General features: G+C 51.7%; 8 protein-coding genes across 8 annotated transcripts; 7 read left to right on the forward strand and 1 right to left on the reverse strand.

The window, feature by feature from the left end:
• Positions 1-433: 433 nt before the first annotated feature.
• Positions 434-2469, forward strand: BDV17DRAFT_299373 (putative MFS transporter; the record flags this gene model as incomplete). Its single annotated transcript, XM_073763856.1, has 8 exons — positions 434-640; positions 696-807; positions 882-1099; positions 1151-1195; positions 1270-1612; positions 1678-1740; positions 1808-2012; positions 2079-2469. The coding sequence occupies 8 exons, from the start codon at positions 434-436 to the stop codon at positions 2428-2430; spliced, it is 1545 nt and encodes a 514-aa protein (XP_073613606.1). The 3' UTR covers positions 2431-2469.
• A 1374-nt stretch (positions 2470-3843) lies between these two features.
• BDV17DRAFT_293122 (uncharacterized protein) lies at positions 3844-4161 on the forward strand (the record flags this gene model as incomplete). Its single annotated transcript, XM_073762526.1, has 1 exon — positions 3844-4161. The coding sequence occupies one exon, from the start codon at positions 3844-3846 to the stop codon at positions 4159-4161; it is 318 nt and encodes a 105-aa protein (XP_073613607.1).
• An 849-nt stretch (positions 4162-5010) lies between these two features.
• On the forward strand, positions 5011-6965 carry BDV17DRAFT_293123 (cytochrome P450; the record flags this gene model as incomplete). The annotated part of the gene is made up of 7 exons (XM_073762527.1): positions 5011-5239; positions 5287-5378; positions 5433-5466; positions 5522-5720; positions 5810-6196; positions 6254-6701; positions 6816-6965. The coding sequence occupies 7 exons, from the start codon at positions 5011-5013 to the stop codon at positions 6963-6965; spliced, it is 1539 nt and encodes a 512-aa protein (XP_073613608.1).
• Positions 6966-8745: 1780 nt separating this feature from the next.
• BDV17DRAFT_268551 (uncharacterized protein) lies at positions 8746-10418 on the forward strand. The gene is made up of 5 exons (XM_073758470.1): positions 8746-9086; positions 9153-9379; positions 9430-9569; positions 9622-9830; positions 9905-10418. Exons 1-5 carry the CDS (start codon positions 8949-8951, stop codon positions 10397-10399), a joined length of 1209 nt encoding a protein of 402 aa, XP_073613609.1. The 5' UTR covers positions 8746-8948; the 3' UTR covers positions 10400-10418.
• Positions 10419-12646: 2228 nt separating this feature from the next.
• Positions 12647-14274, reverse strand: BDV17DRAFT_293125 (uncharacterized protein; the record flags this gene model as incomplete). Its single annotated transcript, XM_073762528.1, has 3 exons — positions 12647-13149; positions 13212-13599; positions 14020-14274. 3 exons carry the CDS (start codon positions 14272-14274, stop codon positions 12647-12649), a joined length of 1146 nt encoding a protein of 381 aa, XP_073613610.1.
• A 3-nt stretch (positions 14275-14277) lies between these two features.
• BDV17DRAFT_268552 (uncharacterized protein) lies at positions 14278-14493 on the forward strand. The gene has a single exon (XM_073758471.1). The coding sequence runs from the start codon at positions 14299-14301 to the stop codon at positions 14464-14466; it is 168 nt and encodes a 55-aa protein (XP_073613611.1). The 5' UTR covers positions 14278-14298; the 3' UTR covers positions 14467-14493.
• Positions 14494-14927: 434 nt separating this feature from the next.
• BDV17DRAFT_299375 (class I adenylate-forming enzyme family protein) lies at positions 14928-16837 on the forward strand (the record flags this gene model as incomplete). The annotated part of the gene is made up of 1 exon (XM_073763857.1): positions 14928-16837. Exon 1 carries the CDS (start codon positions 15077-15079, stop codon positions 16835-16837), a length of 1761 nt encoding a protein of 586 aa, XP_073613612.1. The 5' UTR covers positions 14928-15076.
• Positions 16838-17445: 608 nt separating this feature from the next.
• Positions 17446-19244, forward strand: BDV17DRAFT_141202 (uncharacterized protein). Its single transcript, XM_073754300.1, has 2 exons — positions 17446-17840; positions 17897-19244. The coding sequence occupies exons 1-2, from the start codon at positions 17601-17603 to the stop codon at positions 19199-19201; spliced, it is 1545 nt and encodes a 514-aa protein (XP_073613613.1). The 5' UTR covers positions 17446-17600; the 3' UTR covers positions 19202-19244.
• The last annotated feature ends 577 nt before the right edge of the window (positions 19245-19821 follow it).

Below are 19821 nucleotides of genomic sequence, written 5' to 3' on the forward strand. Positions count from 1 at the left end.
GACCGTACGTAATGAGCAAAAATAGCGCCGCACGGTCTCGGAAGCTGCGCTTGTTTCAGGCCTGCTCCGAAACAGTGGCGTGAGGACGTCGTTCAAGTCCAACAAGGCCGCGGACTTAGACCACGTGTTCGTATCTTCGAGGCGTGGGACTCGACAGGAGTGGCTGAAGTCTGAACAGGAGAACCATCTGCTGCAGCGGTAATCGGAGTTGTGGGCACTGGCAGCTCTTCCAAGAGATTTCCGCAGCCCTAATCTTATCAATCAGATTGTCATACCCAATCAGAACAGGGTATCCACAAGCCGATGCGGGCCTGCCATCTTATCTGATCGATTTTTTCACTGCAGCTGCCAACATTTAAATAGAGAAGTGTCGCCCCCCAAGGATCGTAGCTTTATACGTTCCTCTCTCGAAGCTTTCTCTAGTATCATAACCATGGAGGGCAAGAAGTTTGTCCACCAAACAACGGAGCCCGCCGTATCCTTCCCTTCGCAAGAAGATGCCGGTGCTCCCACCATGGACGGGAAGCGCCCGCCCCCGCTGCTGGCGAAGCTCTTTGCCGTCTTCCTCATCTCCTGCATTAGTTTTGGCTCTCATTGGAGCTCTGGTGTAACGGGTGCTATGAAGAGTACAATAAAGAAGGTACGTCTTCACAGCATCTTTGCCCACCATAGGGAACAACTACTTATCCAACCAGGAAATGAACGTCTCCAATACGCAATTTTCCCTCCTTGAAGCAAGCGAAGACTTCATGGCCACCGTGCTCCTATTAGTGAGCGGAGTCGCCACGGACCGCGTTGGCGGTGCGGGTATGGATGCCAGGCCCCTAATTGAATCTCATGGTCAGAGAGCAAGCGGCTAACGCTTTCTCTTCCCCCTGCAGAAATGATCGTCTACGGCAACATCATATATACAATCGGTTCTATCCTTGTCGCAGCTGCGACGACCGTGCGTTCATACAACTTCATGATCGGGGGTCGCGTCATCCTAGCATTGGGCGATATCGCTACCCAGATTGCGCAGTATAAGATGTTTTCCTCGTGGTTTCCACCGAGTAATGGGTTTGCGTCTACGCTTGGGTTTGAGCTTGCGATTGGCAAGGTATGTTTCTTCTCACCTCCATCTGAGATGGTCTGATACTGATTATTTTAGATTGGTGGCTTCGTAGGAAAGTCTACCGCGAACGTGATCGCCACGGTACGTCCACGCTCAATTGAAGCCAAAAGCCCTGTTCGCATATCATACATGCTGACCAGCCTGATGTCTACCAGAACACCGGAAATTTTGCCTGGGTCTTCTGGACCTCTGTCTTCATGAACCTGTTCACGAACTTCGCAACAGCAATCTTCTACTTCTTCACGCGCTACTGCAACAGACATTTCCGTGGTCGGCAGGACACAGCAACTAACGAGGTATTAACGGAGAAGAACAAGAGGTTTGAGCTGGATAAGCTATTTCAGCTGCCCTGGATGTTCTGGGTCGTCTTGTTATTTTCACTTTTCCAGACTAGCGCGGCACTGGTCTTTAGTCAGAATTCAACCGAGTTGGCGGAGAAAAGGTTTGATGTTGATGCTATCAAGGCGGGGTGGTATAGTTCGCTTTCGCAGTATGCGGGTGAGTTTCGACACAATCAGAATTTGCGGCAGGAGGATCGGCCTATGTACTGACTCTACTACTAGGCTTCTTCCTCGTACCAGTTCTAGGCATCTTCATCGATGTACTCGGGAACCGGGCTAGCGTCTGTAAGTCAACGCCAGAATAATTTCCCTAGCGAAGGCCCGGCCTGTTACTGATGCTTGGGATTGAAAGTATGCGCCTGTGGCCTCGGAATGCTCATAAGCATGATACTGGTAAACTTCGCCGACACCAAAGCCGGCACAGCAGCCTCCTTCGGAGTCTACGCGATCGCATCTACATTCGGTCCAACCTCGATCATCGATAGTATCAGAACAACGCTTTGGCACCAGTCCGTCTTTGGGTCTGCCTACGCGCTGAAGGTCACCATGAATAATGCGTATGTATTCTGTTTCCCCATGGAACCAAACCAAGCTTCATGGCTAACTAACAATTTCAACTTTAGAATGAACATAATAATCCGCATCATAACCGGCGCCCTCCAAGACGCCGACAGCGACTCGTACGACCGCGTTGTGCGCGTATACCTCTTTCTCGCTGTGGCGTCGGTTGTCGTCGGGTTAGGCATTTTGATCGGTTCCTGGGTGAACGAGAGTCTTGCGCCACTACAATGGACTAGGAAGAAGCGATTGACGATTGGAGCTGAGCATATTGCTCGCATTCGGGAGAAACACTTAGTTACGCTCCATGCGCGTAATAAGGTCATTTCGAGCTGCTGCTTTGGCGCTCTCATGCTTCTTGTTGTTGGTGGGTGGGTGGCGTATATTTGGGGAGCTGTTACGGGGCATAATAAATAGATACCCCGGAGCGCTCATAGAATCAGGGTTGGAGGTTCGGTGTACTTAGTGCTTTGCTACGCAGATCAATTATCCTTGAGAAGCGAGTTTGTCATGATAGTCACCGCAGGGGGAGGGGTTATTTGTATTAACTTAATCGAACCGCGGCCTCCTCATTAGGAGTCACTACTAGGCGCAGGTGTTCAGCCGTAGTTCTAGATATTATCATGAAAGACATCTCATAGAGCTCTTCAGTGGAGAGCACCGTGGTTGTGAAGTATCGACGGGCTGGAGATGGACATGAACAAGAAGAGGTCTTGAGTTCGGTTTACGTGTCCACCTGGAACTGATTTTGCCATCCGGCCCTCGAGGCCATTGGGGTTCGGACGTTCCACAAGGAAATTGGGACTCTATAAGGAATTCATTCATGTCTTTCGAGTTATTGAGCTAGCGCAGGAGACCCTTTGAAGGTTTTCCAAATTCACGGGAAGAGAAGAGAACAAAGGAGGAGATACTCCAATTACCAATGCAACACAGAAGCCTATGATTTGGTCTTTTTGGCCAGAGTACAATATGTTGGTCCCTTTAGTGTTGATGGGCTGAATTCAATTCAATGCAATTTTAAGTTGATCTCCATACCTAATCTGGCCTGGCATATAACCTAGACTTGCAGCATTCACTATAATGTGGAGTAAGTCAGCCATAGGTCACCTGCTCGGTGAATCTTGCCTTTGTTTCTACGTATCTTGTGCTGAGTGAGCCATCAATGGATGAATTCGAATACGCATTCGCCGAGCAAGGCCCAACCAGACACGCTCATGCTCACAGCTCCAGGACAGTCTGAGAGTGTGAATATTGAATAGGTCTATTCAAGTGAAGCGCCGTAGAAAATAATGAACTGTACCCTTGACGTAATTATTCGAGATCTGCCCTCTGGTTCTCTATAAATATGGCGCGTTTTCCCTCCAAATTCGGTTTCCACAAACACTCATCCAACAATCATCCAGCTGATTTAATATCACCAACTTACCTAATCTCAGCACACACCATCATCACAACGGCAAAGCTTCTCCTGCTAGCAGGCCTTCCTTTCCTCGCCCAAGCGGCCACCGCATCCCTGGCTTCTTGTCTGACGAAGGCAACGACCTGGAAATCCCCGGCTTCGAAAAAATCGTCCTAGTCGGACACTCCCTAGGCTCATCGCTAACCCTCGGCGTGCTACAGTCCTAGCCTGGTCTCACGGACGGCGCAATCTCAACGGGCCTCTTCCCCAGCGATATCTTCGGTGCTGCTGGAAAGCGCGCGTTCGTCTCGTGTACGCGGCTGGGAGCAATCCAGAACAGTTCGGCGACTGCGGAAGCGGATATATGGTCCCCGAGACGATAGCCCGCCCTGCAGCAATTTTTCTTCAAGAAGGGTTACTTCGATGACAAGATGCTGGAGTACGCGGAGAGTATCAAGCAGACAGGGACCATCCGAGAATTCCTCACTCTTACCGCTCCGTTCCGAGAGCCCACTCCTGAGTATAAAGGTCCGATCCTGTTTGCCCTCGCCGAGCTCGATTTTGCTGTCTGTCTGGGAAATTGCACGGACGCTTACGATCTCGAGGCCCTTCGGAAAGACGGGTATCCTGCGGCTGCGGGTTTGAGGGCTCATGTCCAGCCTGAGAGCGGACATGCGATGACAATGCACACCAACGCGACGGGTCATTTCCAGGCTATTTTTGATTACCTTGATGAGTTTGATTTGTGAAAGATGCATTTTCCTTGACTGATTAACTCAGCACCCGCAAAGAAGGATAGGGGGAATAGGAGTATTGCGGCGGATCTTCTGTGGCTGTTGCAATGGATATCAAGCTTAGGCTTATTTTTCTGCGTTCAAGGATAGATCGAAGTACCCCAGATTATCATAGCTGTGACATGCGCCAAACCGGGCCAATTCCGGCTATTTAGGGTTTCTGGCATCCGCGACGCGGTACATTTGTAGAGGGCCCACTACCTGATAGGTATGAATGTTGAAAAATGTTCACAGAGTTATTTAGCGTTATGGATGAATGTCGGTTCTATAAGAAAGCCCTATCTATATTATCTTCCTTCGTCCCCTGAAACAATGAGAGCGGGAAATCTCCGAGCCAGACAGACGCTGCACAAGCGACTTACTATGTCTTGGTTTCTTCTAGAATCTAGCCGCGTCGACGTCTGTTCTCGAGTTCAAGTTCAGCATCAAGAGGGTTCCGCCGGCAATAGAGAGGAAGACGAGGCACATGATCATCGGTGTAGATTCGTTGGAGCAAAGGATCGCACTTAATCTCTTAGCAGTTAGCACGTTGTCAAAAACGGCCCGTTGCGATCCGAGCTTCCGCCATTCAAGACCGTTGTCTCGAATAGATTAATCTCACAGCATTGATATCGATTACGCCTACCTCATTGGCTATGGAAAATTTGCATCTTCCATCGCCGCAGCGCCCAGGCATAAGCCAGGTAGCTATCTAGGGCTCCTAGCAGCTAGCGGCGGCGGCATGTGAATCCCCAACAGTCGAGATGTGTGCTGCCCAACTTTCTTTCAACCTCAAGCGTCTCGCATTTTCACATATCGCATATCATGGCGTTGTTGCTTCCTCTCGGCGGACTCGATGCGTCTCTGGCCGCCAAGGGTGCGCTCGCCGCGCTCGCTGGCTATTGGATTCTTTGGGCCATCTACGCGCGAACCTTGCACCCTCTCGCCAAATTTCCCGGTCCGTTTTGGGCCTCGGTTTCGCGTGTCTGGATCGTCCTGCATGTCCTTCCTGGGGATGCGGAGAAGAGGCAGATGAGGCTGCATGCGAAATATGGTACTCTCGATACAGTGCGACGCAATCAACCTAGCTAATGCGCATAGGGCCTGTTGTTCGCATTGCACATAACGAGCTTATAACTAGCGACCCGACGGCGCTGAAGACGTTGTATGGGGTTCAGTCGCGCTCGAAAAAGGTATAAAAATCCTTAGCCTGATCTTGCGGAGTAATTGCTGACTGCCAGCCGCAGACGGACTTCTACCTCGCTTTCAGACCACCTTGGGGTACTTATCCAACCAACAATACCCCCGGCTCAAGCTCCATACCTGACCGAAACAGCCCGCTTCCCAGACCACTTCTCCTCCGAAGGCGGCAAGCAGCATGCCGACCGCCGCCGCATCGTCAGTAACGTGTACTCCATGACCAGCGTCCTACAGTCGGAACAGTACATTGAGAAGTGTATCGATGTGTGGATTGCTAAGCTGCGCAGCATGGCGGATGCAAAGGAGTCGTTTGATATGTGGTTGTGGACTAGGATGTACAAACCCTTCCTAGACCCCTGAGCTCAGATCATATCTGTCTCGAATGTATGGTGGGTAAACAATGCTAATGTTCTTGCTCGGCTAGGTACGCATACGACGTAATCGGCGAACTCTATTTCAGCAAGATGTTTGGCTTTTTGGAGTCTGGCGGCGACCACTTGGGCTATATTGAGGCCGTGGATGATCTGATTCCAGTGCAGTTCATCGCCGGGAATATGCCGACTTACCTCCGCGGCGTATTTATGCTCACCGGCATCCTCTTTCCTAAAGTTCGCGGTGCTCTGAAAGCTATAGGTGACCTCACAGATGCAACAAACGCAATGCTCAAGGACCGCCTTACGGCGCTACAAAGTCAGGATGGTAAGCCGCGGCGTGCGGATATACTAGGGAAGCTGCTCGATATCTCTCATAGAAACGGCAAGGAATTGGACTTTGAACTTGACGATATCAAGATGGAGTCTTTCGGGGGGCTGTACGTGCAAGCTTCCTATAACTCCAAGAACAAAACGATCCGCTAACAAGATCCCAGTTTCGCCGGCAGCGAAACGACAGCCCTAACGCTAACCGGAATCCTTTACAACGTCTTCCGCACACCGCGTGTCTACAACAAACTCCAATCCGAAATCGACGCCGCCTTCGCCACGAACCAGCTTAGCGCGCCCCATGTCGCATACAACGAAGCAGTCAAACTCCCTTACCTCGTCGCCTGCATAAAAGAAGGGATCCGCATGCACCCGATAACAGGCGTCTCCTTCCCGCGCCATGCCCCCGCGGCGGGATGCCAGGTTGGCGGGTTCTTTATACCAGGGAATGCAAGGATAGGGGTAAACCCCGGCGTAATACATTTCGACAAGAGCGTCTTTGGGGAGGACTCGGATATCTTTCGTCCTGAGCGGTGGATTGACGGTGACGCGAGTAATATGGATAAGCATATTATGCACTTTGGCATGGGGAGTAGGACTTGTTTGGGGAAGAACGTGAGTTTATTCAACCCCTGGCCATCATCTGTGATTAGACCTGTCAAGTCCTTCACCCCCAAGTCTTTTCGCTGCCGATATAGACAAGCTGACTCGCTGGCGTGGGCGTGGTAGATCTCCATGTGCGAAATCTACAAGGCGATTCCGCAGCTGTTTAGGGAGTTTTCGTTTGATCTTGGTCGCGGAAACGACGAGGAGATGCGGACGACGTCCTATTGGTTGCATAAGCCGGTTGCTTTGGATGTCAAGGTTTGGCGGCGTTGAAATGAGGATACGGGGGACTGTTGGCCGTTATGGGGCTCCGTTCAGATGATAATTGATAATAAAAGGCAAAAATACCTCGTCGATGCCGCGGGCGAGGGTGTCCCATGACTGTTTGCTTGGGTCTTCACACGAAGGCGGATACAATAGGCTCTTGCGGGAAGATCAATTGCTAGTTCGTTGGGCTGGGCTATTGAGACTAGATCCTTTCATCAGTTAAGAAAAATACCTAGTGCATGAACGATGCTGCATGCTATTGCCCGGTCCTGACCACTAGGTAGAGCGACCTTAAGCTACTTCGTTAGTGTAAGCATGGGATACATCTCTTTTCTTTATCCTAGGAACATCCTCGCGCTTTGCGGCTCAGGGCCCGTTGAAGCTTCCATCTTGCTTCTATGAGCTCCTGAAACAGCAAAAGACTGCCAAGCTCACTTTCAAAGCTGCGGTCTGCTCTGAGTAAGCCGAGAGTCCAGACCGCTGAGCCCTACAGTGGGTAAACGTACAGCCACAGGCGACAGCGGTTTTGCGGCACACGGAATAGAAACCCGGGGCCGATCCCAATGCTAGTGGATTGGGTAAATTGTCGAGGAAACCTTGCCCAAGACTCACATGGACATTTAATATCCACTCTGTAACTCGGATAACGGGCAGAACCAGAGCCTAAGCTCCGCTCTGTTCGCTTTGTGGCGGCATAGTCAGACATTCAGACTTCGGTACCGAATGACCGATTGTGGTATACGAGGCTGATACTGACAGTTCGTCGAGATATTTTTGCCGTCAAGCTCAGGTCCAGCTTTTTTGCTATTGATTGCTGCGTGGGCCTGATCGTCGACAAATTGCGTATGAACTGGTGCCGAGCGGTGTTAAGTTGGCCCCCAAGAAGGCTGCCAAGGAACTTTCCTCACTCTCGGGTCTGGTTCTTCAGGCTTTGTTCAGGACAGGGATGCCACGCGGTGCCCTCGTGTCTGATTCTGCAGAGTTTCTTCACTTGTTCGGTCCTGTTGACGATGCTGACACTCTCACTACTTGGTGGTACCAACTTGAAACTCTTGGTCTTCCCTATGCGAGTTGCGCTGATCATCGTATCAGAACTCGTCCCAAGCTTCACTGGTTCATGATCCTGCAATCTAAAGTACCAGTTCCTCTGTGATCTGACCAAGATATCTTGAGAATTGCGATCTCCAGTCTTGTGTTCTGGGTGTTGTCTCTTTATAAGATACCTAGGATGCTGGCTTGCCAGGTGACGAGGCTGTCTCAGTCACAGGGTCGCGCTTGCCCTAAGTGCTCCAGATCCCAGACAAAACATCTGTAAGCTGAAATTCAAGCATTCAATGCGTTATACTCTTCACTTGCAACAACTCTGCTCTTATTGATCCCATTCCTGACCGTCCAACTCACCGATCGACCTGCAGGGTTCGAATCCTTGCGGACGATCTCCGAAGGATTCACACTAGAGGAACTACATGCCGCATTAGTTGTAGCGTGTCTAGGCAGCCAACCTTCTTTGCAGGAGGTTCCCGGGCTGTGCCAGAATCGGAAACCCTAACGAGATCTGCAACACTTGTTCTGGGTGGCATTGGCCTTGACAAGTTAACATTGACATTGACATCTATTTTCACCCGTCAGATCTCGCAACCAGACTAGCACGGCGCCGAATTTGCTGTCAGTTGTCCGCGGCGCCGCGAAACGGGGCGCGCGGCTCCACATGTGGGGGGGTTAAAATTGCGATGGGCAGATCTAGAAACTCGCCCAAGATCCCCCTCCAGAATCGCTGATCAGGCCAGTCGCGAGCCGCGATATGGTCCGGCCTTGCTGAAACTCCAGTCCAGTAAACCTTGACCACCTGGGACGGGATATCTGCATGGCCTGCTCAGGAGTTGGCCGTTTGGCTTTTGCAGGCATATATCATCATCTGCCGGCTTGAACTTCCGAGTCCCAACTTAGTCGCTCTTTTCTATACCACCGGGGTCCTGCTGGCTCATCGACATGGGCAATCAGTATGCTGAGAGTTTCTCGCTCTTGGGGCTGGGGTTGGTCTTCATTCTCGTCCGCATTTACGTGCGCTGGACGCAGGTCGGGCCGAGCAATTTCCAGCTCGATGACTTTTTGATGCCCTTGGCTGGGGTAAAGACTCCTTGCTTTTTCCCACGGTTTCTTTGTTTCTGACATATGCTCTTTGTTATCTCATAGATTGTCTTCGCGATCGAAGTCACCCTTGCCTACCTCGTCGGCTCCAAGTACGATGGCCTCACCAACAGCTACATGACCGACGAGCAGCGGGCGGCGCTCGATCCCGCCTCGCAAGAATACTATAACCGCCAGATGGGCTCGAAGATTCAAGTTGCCGGATGGTCCTTGTACACGATGGTGCTCTGGTTGATCAAGGGCTCGCTGGCAGTGTTCTATTCCCGACTGACGTACGGCATTCCAATATATCAAGTGTATCTCTCATATCTGACGGGAATAGGACCGGACTGTCTCATCTTCCAACCCGCGTGCGCATCGCATACATCACGCTCGGTGTGACCTATATCGGAGTCGCCCTGACCCTGGTGCTGAGCTGCCAGCCTATGCACAAGTTCTGGCAGATCAGTCCCGATCCAGGAAGTGAGTCGCTCACATTGTTTGCACAATAGCATGCTAACCTCAATCTGCATAGACATCTGCCAGCCCGCTCGCTCTATGGTTTACGTCCTCGTCGTTATGATCCCCAACGTCCTCACCGATCTCTACCTGATGTCCATCCCGCTCCCGCTCCTCTGGACCGTGCGCATCGGAATGCGTCGAAAGATAACATTGATGGGCCTCTTCAGCGGTGCTATCTTCGTCGGTGTTGCTGCCGTCATTCGTGCCGTGATCGTTATAACTGTGCGTCGCCATCCTGAGAGCTCGCTAACTTATGATATCATCGTTCATGAATGCTAACATCAGTGTTCCTCTAGTCTGGTGCCAATGGTGCAATCGAAGGCAGCAAATGGGCCTGCCGCGAATCCTTCGTCTCCGTCGTCGTTGCAAACCTCCCCATCATCCAACCCCTCATCCGTCGCGGCGCCAGCAAGCTCGGTCTCAGCGGACTTTTCAGCAACAGCGGCAGCCCCTCAAGCTACGGCCACGGACCATCCGGTCGAAGGCGCGAGGGCGACTACCCGCTTACATCGCAAGACGCGAGCAAAGTTGACAAGAAGCGCGGCCGATTTCGACGCGGGCTTGGAACAAGTGGGCTCGGCACGAGCGTGCATCACACGACTGCTATGGGCAGCGACGAGCAGATTCTCTTTGAGGGGGCCAAGAAGGGCGAGCCTGGGCCTGGGATCACGGTTACGCATGAGACTGTTATTGAGCGCGAGGAGACGAGTAGCAGTGAAGAGAGGAGGCAGCCGGCAGAGCACTCGGGGTCTGGAGGGAATGCTTGGGATGGGCCTGGCCATAGGGTATAAAGATGAGGGTCGGATTAGGCATTGTTGGCGGGGGCAATGGGTACGGGATGAGATCATATATACTATCATTTATTCATACCTTTCATTAATAACCAATCTACCGTATCTAATTACAGCTCGTATTCCAAGTATCCACATCCATTCACCCATTATCCCCGCGGCTCATGTGCATCCAGCCTGTTCCGAAGGAACATGGCAGCACAATCACAGCCTCCGCATCAGCATAAAGTTTCTGGTTTGCCTGAATATACCACCCCGGCGCATCGCCGCAGATGGTGACAAGCCAGTACTCGAATCGATGCCTCTTATTGCGACCAATCATAGCGGATGGGGCGCCCTGTCGAGTAGAAGAGGGTTGGCGTATCGCTGAGATGTGTTAGGAGGGCTATTTTTGTGAAGGGCTCTAGGCGAGAGTCGGAGAGGGAAGGGGGGAATAAAGGGAGCAAGCGCTCAAGGGGCGCAAGAAGGGATGACATTATTGGTTCTGTGGGTATCAAAAGAGAGGAAGGCGGGGAATGACCGGTGTTGATGCTCATGATCAAGGATGGAGAGGTTAGCGGGTTGTAGGAGCGGGGATAACCTGGTTAGGCGTCCCGGGGCGACAGAGCCGCGTATGCACGTTGCCGCCTAGGAAGTAGAATGTAGATGCCCGGTGGGGTAGGTTCATTCGATCAACTGGATATCTTATCTCTAATTTTATTCCTGGCGGTTGATCGAACATTGTTCGTTGAGGGTTTGGCCGCATGCTGGTGGTGATTCTTGATTCTTAGGGCTGTTTAAGCGCCGGTCTCGGATAGGGTTCGAGTGGAACAAAAGAAGTTGGATCCTGGCGCGTTGGCTTTGTTTCAACAGGTGCAAGGAGACGACATTGTATTTTGTAAGAAGTTGGCAATCGTCTATTACTAGGTCGGGAAACGTTTAGGAATAGAATGGAATATACGGAGCTGGAGGTAGGCGGGTATCTTTGGATATATGGATATCCCGCACGAATGCTCCATGCGGTTCAGTATAGTAGTTCTCGATGTAGCAATCCAGTCTTTTCTAGCCATGATAAACAAGCAGCCCAAGCCACGCGCCGTGTGCGCCTGGCTCGCAAAGTACAACGATATCCTCTTCAGACCCGAATACGAGCACCAGCTGCCGCGCGGCGCGGGGGCTGCAACGCCTATGATATTAGACAGGCGGTGCGGCGTCGCTCGAGGAGTCCCGACATGCCGGTTATTCATGGTGGGTACGCTGCGTCGTCCAGCATGGGTATTACGGATGGTCTGCTTCGTGATCGTCTGAGTAGAGAGTGTTTAAATCGATCTGTTTCAATGTGGAGGCTGCGGCGATTATGGAGTGCCTGTCTGCTTTTGTTATCTGTGGTGTTTCGGATTATGCGGACTCGCATAAGGATTCGAGGTGGCAGGTGTATGTGGCTTCTGTTGCGGCCGCGTATGCAAAGGAGCTGTTGTGTCAGGTTCCAGAGGAGAAGGAGAGGAAGAGTGATAGGTTGAGGAGGTTTCTTCGCGGTTCGCATCGAACGCGGAATGGGCATGAGCTATGATGTTATTATGTGAGGAGCAGACCTCAAATGCGCCGTTTCAGCGTGGAGTAAGGGGCCAATTGAATGGCGAAGAAGCACTATGTTGGATGTCGGAGGGAGCTGGCCTCTCTTTGATCTGTTTGTGCTCTGCTTACCTACTCTAAGAGTGGCGCGTGGGAACGACTGCTCTTGACCCGCTCCGTCCAGCGTCTTGGATGTCGTTTTGTCTATACATATCGTAGTACTGACCTAAACTGGTGGTCGGGAACAGATACGGGAACGCTAACGGCAGACCAAGCTGATACCAGCTTCAGGGTCCACTATCCAGCCCTTTCTGTACCTGCACAATGTTTTAACCTTGACATATCCACTGAGCTATTGCAGACCTGACCGTGGGTCAGAGATCCAGAGATACGTAGTGATTGCAACTATGTTTGATGGAAAGAGAATGGCCTAGGACCAGGAAAAATAACCATCAAAGAGCAATCCTTCACTGACAATACCTAGCATAGCGAGCCTCAATCTCATCCTTATACAACTCATACGCCGCTCCACGCTTAACAGCGCCCTTAAAATTGCGCGGAAGCGGTCTTTCCTTCTCCACAAAGACAATCATATCCCTTGGGACTTTCTCGAACGAACGCATCCCCTCACCGGCCAGTCCTATCACGGGCCAGACCTCCCTCTAAAAAATATCCTCTTCACAACCCTCCTGCAATTCAAGCAATAGACACAACCTGCTCCCGACCACTCTCAACCAGCGTCGCAGATTGTATCCGCCGATGTTTCGCTACGCGCTCTTCAAAGACGCCAGGGTAGACATTCTGACCCATGCTCAAGGGGATCTGGTCGTCGATGCGGCCCTCATATTTCCAGTGGTCTGGCTTGGAGGGATGTTTGGAGAATATGTCGCCGCTGGTGTACTGTTCACGATCGGGGAGCGTGAGGAAGACATATTGCGGCTGAAGCAACTGGGAGTTATGGCGCTGGCCGTTGTTGTACTCCTCCTGACTCATCCGCAGACGTTGCATCTCGTACAGGTTTGCATCCGGACTGATCTGGTTCCAGTGAATGCCTGTTCTGGCTGCGTCGACGCAGAAATATTCGTAGTCTTCTAGGTCAGTTTCTTGTGTGAGAAAGTAGCCTTCTTCCGTTGTGCCCGATAGCGTAGCTATACGGACTTGTGGCGTTAGGGTTTTGGCGAGCTGGGTGCTTAATGGGGCTGTTTGTGGTTTTCGTTAGGCAGATAACCAACGCACAAGGGGAGCCTTATGTCATACATACCACCAATATAAAACACCTTTCTCAATTTACAAACCTCCTGCTCAAGCTCAGCACTCTCCAACACCAGTGACAACGTACTAGGCAACATAAGCGCAGTCTCACACCTTGCCATCCTGAGCCACTGCACCACCATATCGGGCGTATACTCACCGACGGGGATATGCAGCGGTGGAAAGACGCTGGTTACACCGGTGAAGGTTGGGCTTGTCAAGCCAGTCACAGAACTCGTATGGTAGATCGCGCCACCGAAGGCCACCGCTGCTGGCCGGGATTCGAGGCGTAGTACTAGGATACTGGTCTGTTGTGGTGGTCTGGCCATGATGCGCCGTGGGTTACCACGGACAGATGCGCGTTTGTCCAGGTTAGGGGCTTGGGAAAACCGGTTGCGCTAGATGTATGGAGGACCTTGGTATGTTAGAGCGTGGTTCAAATGTGTGTGAATGGAATCTGCTCATCAGCACAGGATCCCGTGCTGCTTCGGCGTATGTCAATGTATACGCGAAGTGGTCGACAGGGCGTGAATCAAGCAGTGAGGCAAGCTCTGGTATTTCAAAACAGGGCAATCCGCGCATTTACCCATAAACTCTGGGGTCTGGATCTGCGATCTATGCAGCAACGCCGCGCATTTCGTATCCGCCATCAAGCGCACATGGCTTGTTACATCGTTGCTGACGGACGAGTACAACACCTCAACAAATATTAGCACATGTACAAAGTCAGCCAAGGAAAATGGAACCCACCGTTTACCCACACTGGATTGCAGCGACCAGCACAATCCAATACCCGGACGTCGGGGTGCCCTACGTACGCGACGACCGAGAATCTTGGAAGATTTGGAAGACGAAGCTCGGCCAGGGTTGTCTTCATCCACCAGGCCATACGGTTGATTGATTGATTTTGCGAATCTCTCGTAGGTTAGTTTGTCGATACCCCCGGGACACATTGGGGAGTCGATGAACTCGCCGAAAATACAATCGGGATTGCTTGTAGCGAGTTCATCGAAGGTTGATGGTAGTAGACGGCCGGTTTGGGCGTCGAGAATGGGGGTGTGGTCTCGAGACATGTTGGCGCCGGGGCTGCTGGTGGAATGGCAGAGAAGTACCTTGAACTACAACGGCGACACTTGTACTATTTACCAGGTTGCAGAATTCACCGCATGACGTCGCTTGCTCAGATCTTCATGATCTCAGAATCTGCAGCAATCTGCAGCAAGATCAACACCTCCTTGGCACACCATTGGGCATGCATGCTGTGATCTTCATTCCAGAGACGCACTGTGCGGAAGCCTAAAGGGACAAAAGGGGGAAAACCCCACATCTTGTAAATACTGTATACCACTTATGGTCTTTATCCTTTCGCGCTCATGCCGCTACCTTCCAGGGGTATTTAGTGGGTACTACGCTAATTATAAATAGCCTGGTAGAGTAATTTAGTATACTATATAAGATACTTGATAGCAGGCTAGGGGTTAACCCCAAGGTATATAATACTAGCTTGGAGAAATAGCTGTAAATCTAATAAAATTTAAACCTGATCATTTAACTTGTACCTTTACGTGGTACTTAAGATGAGCAGCTATATAACAAACCAAGCAAGCCATGATATACACTTAGGTTTAGGTTTATTTTTCTGCTGGCAGAATATAAGCAAATACTAGTGCATACAGGAAACTTTAGTTTTTCCCCTTTTGTTCCTTTAGGCCTCTGTACCACTGTTCGTGCAGGAAATGTTGATGCATTATATAAACAGGCGTCCGTTCGTCACTTCTTACGTATTCTGCGTGCCCGTGTCACCTCCGTCCCTTTCCTGTCCATCTTGCTAACCATCCGCCCCTTCAACGCAACACTACAGTCACACAGCCCAATATGCAAAGTACCAAGCAACTTTCATATTTCTCCGGTGGACCACCACCAGCGACACCATCCAATCTGTGGGAATGGCTATCCTCTGAAGGCGCCAAGAGACCAGACTCAGAAGCCCTGGTCGCATTGCACCAGCCGTCCGATCTTCTTGCCAATTTCGTCAAGAGCAGAAGCGCATCCACTGCAGGATACTTTAGCTGGTCATATCGCCAGCTGATTGAGGCTGTCGAGTACGTTGCCGCTTGCTTCGTCGAGGCAGGCGTGCAGCCCGGCGACGTCGTAGCGGTCTTCGTTGACAATTCGGTGGAATGGGCACTGCTTCTGTGGACTTGTTTCCGGCTGGGAGCGGCCTTTTCTCCGATCGATCCTACTGCGGTCGGACGAGCAGAGGAGCTGCAATATTTGATGCAATCGCTGGATCCGAAAGTGGTGGTCCTGAAGGATGGACCTGCGGCTGAAAAGTTCGAGCAGCATCAACACCAAGACAGCACATCAGCGCCCCGATTGAAATTGGTCGCCCATGATGCAAACGACCAAAACCATCCTCCAAACTGGGAGCGCCTCCACAAGCTCCAAAATCCCAGCAGCAGCAGCAGCCCACCCTCACGGCCAGGCAACCCAGACAGTACCGCCTATATACTTTTCACAAGCGGGACAACCGGCTTCCCCAAAGGCTGCCCGCTGAGCATCCGCAACATCACCGGCGAGATAACAGGCTACCACGCCTTCCACGGCAGCCAATGGGACCACACAGCGCGCTTTCTCGCGACGAGCATGTGCTACCGACCAGTCTGCTACCTAGGGTGTTTGAATGCGTGGGTAGGCGGAGGCTGCGTCGTCATGGCAAGCACATTCTTCAGCGACGACGTCGCGCTGCGCGCTATTGTGGAGCAGCGCATCACCCATCTGATGATCCTGCCAACAGTGGTGCGTTCGTTATGCAGTAGTCCGGCGTTGGGAACGTACCAGCCGACAACGCTGCGCTTTGTTACCTGCTCTGGTGATACTTGTCCCGCGGACGTTATTGCAGAGGGGAAGAAGAAGCTCCGGACGAGACGGTTAGTCTTTCATTGGGGGATGTCAGAGGGGGCGCCGGCTTTTGGGTGGGTGGATGAGCAGCAAGAACAACCGCCTGTTGCTGCGAACGGGAACATCCCAGGTGTCGGCCGCGCTTTACTGGGGACCGATATACGCATCTGTGAAAGCGGCAGCAACACCATCGTTCCACGGGGCGAGATTGGCGAGTTGCAGGTTCACTCGAACAGTCTCGTGGACCGGTACCTGAGCGACGAGCACACCGACAAGGCGTTTCTTCAAGATCAACACGAAGCAGGGAAGAGATGGTTCCAGACGGGCGATCTCGCATACATGGACGAGACGGGCGTGGTATTCGTCGTCGGCCGGAGTAAGGACTTGATAAAGTCCAGAGGCATCTGCATCGTGCCGTCAGTCGTGGAGGACTGTCTAGAGAGGGAGTTCCACGACGAAGTCCAGGTTATTGGGCTGCCTGATGCGGCGTACGGTACTAAGCCAGTGGCCGTGATGAAAGGCAGCCATGTTGATAACTCTTCATCAACGGAGGATATCACGCGGCAAATGGAAGAGTGCGTTGTCAAGGTTCTGGGACGTGATTTTGCGCTTGGAGGGGCCCTGTTGCTTCGTGACCTGGGGCTTGACGATTGGCCCAAGAATTCGAGCCATAAGGTTGTTAAGAGGGGGATCGTTGATGCTGTTGAGGGGAGACGGAGGGAGCTAGGGTTGTAGCCACGTTTACGAGCCATCAATATCTTCTACTACGGCAGTCTTAAGAAGCACAACCAGATCCGATAAACCCACCTGTAGTACTTTGGTCAAAGGTAAAGACTGCGCCTTCTGTTCCCATGACCACGGTCAAAAGGACACGAAGCCGTGAAACGTCCTCCACGGATTGTAGGATCTGAAATTGCGACAATTTCAGGCCACGACGGCCAAGGCCGGAGAGACTACCACTCGCAAAATGTCAAGGCGCTAGGGGGTCCTTGTATGTCTGATCTCAAGGCCCAAGTCATCGAACACAGCCTCCACAGCAAGGGCCTGCAAAAACCAAGGCAAAATGGAAACTCCCGAGGAGAAGCACTCTCAAAGCATCCTGACAAGCGGCTCAATCGCATATCAGAACAGAAGCAAGTCTTCCCCCACAGAATGGACAGTAGGAAGACATGTTGTCTTATGTCTGTCACATGCTCGTTCTGCCTCGTTAGTCTTTCTGAATGCAGTCACTCAAAGCCCGTATGCCAGAACAACTTTGAATAACAGCAATGACACTTAAAACAAACTCGAGCTGCATTTCTTTTTTGATCAAAATAGCTGGGTACTCACTACAGTTCTCTTTCTTATTTTTCCATAGATCAGGCCCCACTGCCAAGCCGCTACCCAGATCTAATTCGATCCCTCAAGAGGGTGATCTTTTCACCGCTATTCCTTCGACAATCATACTCGAAGAACTGGATGTGATTCCGAAACTGAGTTTGTCAACATTAATGCAATAATGGAACCTTTACGTCGTATTCTCGGAATGTCGCTCGCAAGGAGTCCCGCGCCACGGGTCGAAAGTGATGACGTTTATCCTGTCCACTTGCTCGACTCCTCCAAGACGCTTCGGAACATAGTCGTCACTTGGACACTGCGCTTTGATGACGTTCTGGACGCGGATAAGCTGCACGTCTCTTTGGCCAGATTGCTGGAGATTGGAGATTGGAGAAAGATTGGTGGGCGGCTGAGGTTAAAGGTCAGTTGGATAATCTGCTACCGATTACCATGTACCAAATGGACTCATATTCCTAGGATAATGGAGAGCTGGAGATTCACAGCCCCAGGCCCTTCACGGCGGAACGCCCTGCTATATTCTATACCCACCGTGCCATAGAGATGGACATCAAAGACCACCCGTTGGCAAAGAACCTCCCCAAAGCCACTGAGAATCCATCGATCCATCCCGGGCCAGACGCGTTTCGAGAATTTGCAGCCCGGGAAGATGCACCGGCGACGCTTGATGGCTTTATCTACCACGACACGCCTATGCTGTCGCTTCACGTCACTTCCTTTAACAACGCCACCCTTGTGGGTCTCTCGTGGCCTCACACGCTCATGGACGTCATGGGCCAACAGGCTCTCCTGCGCAGCTGGTCTCTGGTTTTGGCAGGTCGGGAGTCGGAAGTCCCGCCCTTGCTCGGGGCTCGAGATGATACGATATGTGCGATTGCAGATGCATCTGCAGAAGAGGAAAAGAGTGAGGAGTTCATCCTAGGAAAGAAGCAGCTGAAGGGATACGCGATGCTCGTGTTCGGGCTGCGCTTTGTCTGGGATATGCTGTGGAACTGGACAATAGATTCACGTACTATTTGCCTACCCAAGAGAGCGGTAGCTGAACTGCGGCGCCACGCACAAGATGGCCTGGCAGACCCAGATCAAGGCAGCGAAGGGCAGAAGCCCTTTATCAGCGAAGGCGATATCCTAACAGCGTGGGCATCGCGCGCGGTGGCAGCCTCCCTGCCGCAGCCACGGCCAGTAACAGTGCTCCACGTACTCAACGCTCGATTCCGACTGCCATCCCTCATCCAAGCGTCAAAAGCAGGAGTCCACGTCCAGAATATGGCCGTGGCAGCATTCACATTTCTATCTCCTGAAATCGCCACGGGGGCCTTGGGTCCTATCGCCCTGGAGAACCGGCGCCATCTAAGCGAGCAATCAACAGAAGGCCAAGTACTTGCGTTCGTGCGAGAACTCCGTCGAGAATCTAATTCCGAGTCCAAATCCGGCAGCGATTCGGCAATCGTGTGCGGCGAGTCCAACGCCCTCTTGATGCCATTTACTAATTGGACCCGTGCCGACTTGCTCAAAACGGCGGACTTTAGCGGTGCGGTTTTGCGTCCTGGTGAAAGTGAGGAGGGACAGGAGCAGTTGAGAGTAAACCCACCTGGGACTCCGCTATACCACCACTCGTCCGCGATGCGTCAAGACCCGACTATGCGGAACGTTGTTGTCGTGCTGGGAAAGGACCATGGTGATAATTACTGGCTTACTGGGATGCTATCGCCTAGGGCGTGGGTGGAGATTGAGCGTGAGATCGGTATCTTGCAGCAGCTTTAGCAGATGAATAACAGAAGTGGATGACTGGGTGCAGGGTATAGCGGTAGACTTTGTCACCATCCTCAAGACTGAGCCGGCGCATACGTTGTAGGATATCGCATCGGCCTCCCGGACTTTTTTTTTTTTTTTGTAGTGCCAGCTCCTCCACTCCCAAGCGCTTCCATAGTACTCTTCCGGCAGGATATCGATTTTTGCATTGGTTCCACTTTAGCTGAGCTCGGAAGATTTCCTCTTCAATTTCGCCCATCGCTTTGAGGATCTTTTTTCGATGAGAAACCACATGTTCAGTGGGGTAGTGTGGTTTTCCTTGTCTGTAGTCGGGGTTGCAGAGCAAAGAGTAGGCGTAGGATAGTTAGTTGAATTGTATGGACGTGAGACGTCGGCGGAATAGACGAGAGACTAAGGAGATTTATCTGCGGGTAAATTCATATTTTTCTCAGCGATGTAGTGATACTTTTATGTACCCGAATTCCCTGCCAGTTAGACCCTGTCGAGTAGTATTCCATGCACCCGTAAGTTCCCCGACAATGGTATACCTCTTCCCACGGGCTTGAATCAAATCAAACCATCTCAAACCCCTGTGATGTCATGGACTTGTACGCGAGCCAGCCACGTTCCCC

Source organism: Aspergillus undulatus, assembly GCF_047715775.1.
Source record: "Aspergillus undulatus strain CBS 261.88 unplaced genomic scaffold BDV17scaffold_39, whole genome shotgun sequence".
In the NCBI taxonomy this organism is placed as follows: domain Eukaryota; kingdom Fungi; phylum Ascomycota; class Eurotiomycetes; order Eurotiales; family Aspergillaceae; genus Aspergillus; species Aspergillus undulatus.

Coding starts and splice junctions, on each gene's coding strand:
- BDV17DRAFT_268552 (XM_073758471.1), top strand. CDS start 14,299: ATGGCAGAGAAGTACCTTGAACTACAACGGCGACACTTGTACTATTTA.
- BDV17DRAFT_141202 (XM_073754300.1), top strand. CDS start 17,601: ATGGAACCTTTACGTCGTATTCTCGGAATGTCGCTCGCAAGGAGTCCC. Junction 17,841..17,896: donor GTGGGCGGCTGAGGTTAAAG/GTCAGTTGGATA, acceptor TCATATTCCTAG/GATAATGGAGAGCTGGAGAT.
- BDV17DRAFT_268551 (XM_073758470.1), top strand. CDS start 8,949: ATGGGCAATCAGTATGCTGAGAGTTTCTCGCTCTTGGGGCTGGGGTTG. Junction 9,380..9,429: donor GTGTTCTATTCCCGACTGAC/GTACGGCATTCC, acceptor TGACGGGAATAG/GACCGGACTGTCTCATCTTC. Junction 9,831..9,904: donor GTGCCGTGATCGTTATAACT/GTGCGTCGCCAT, acceptor GTGTTCCTCTAG/TCTGGTGCCAATGGTGCAAT.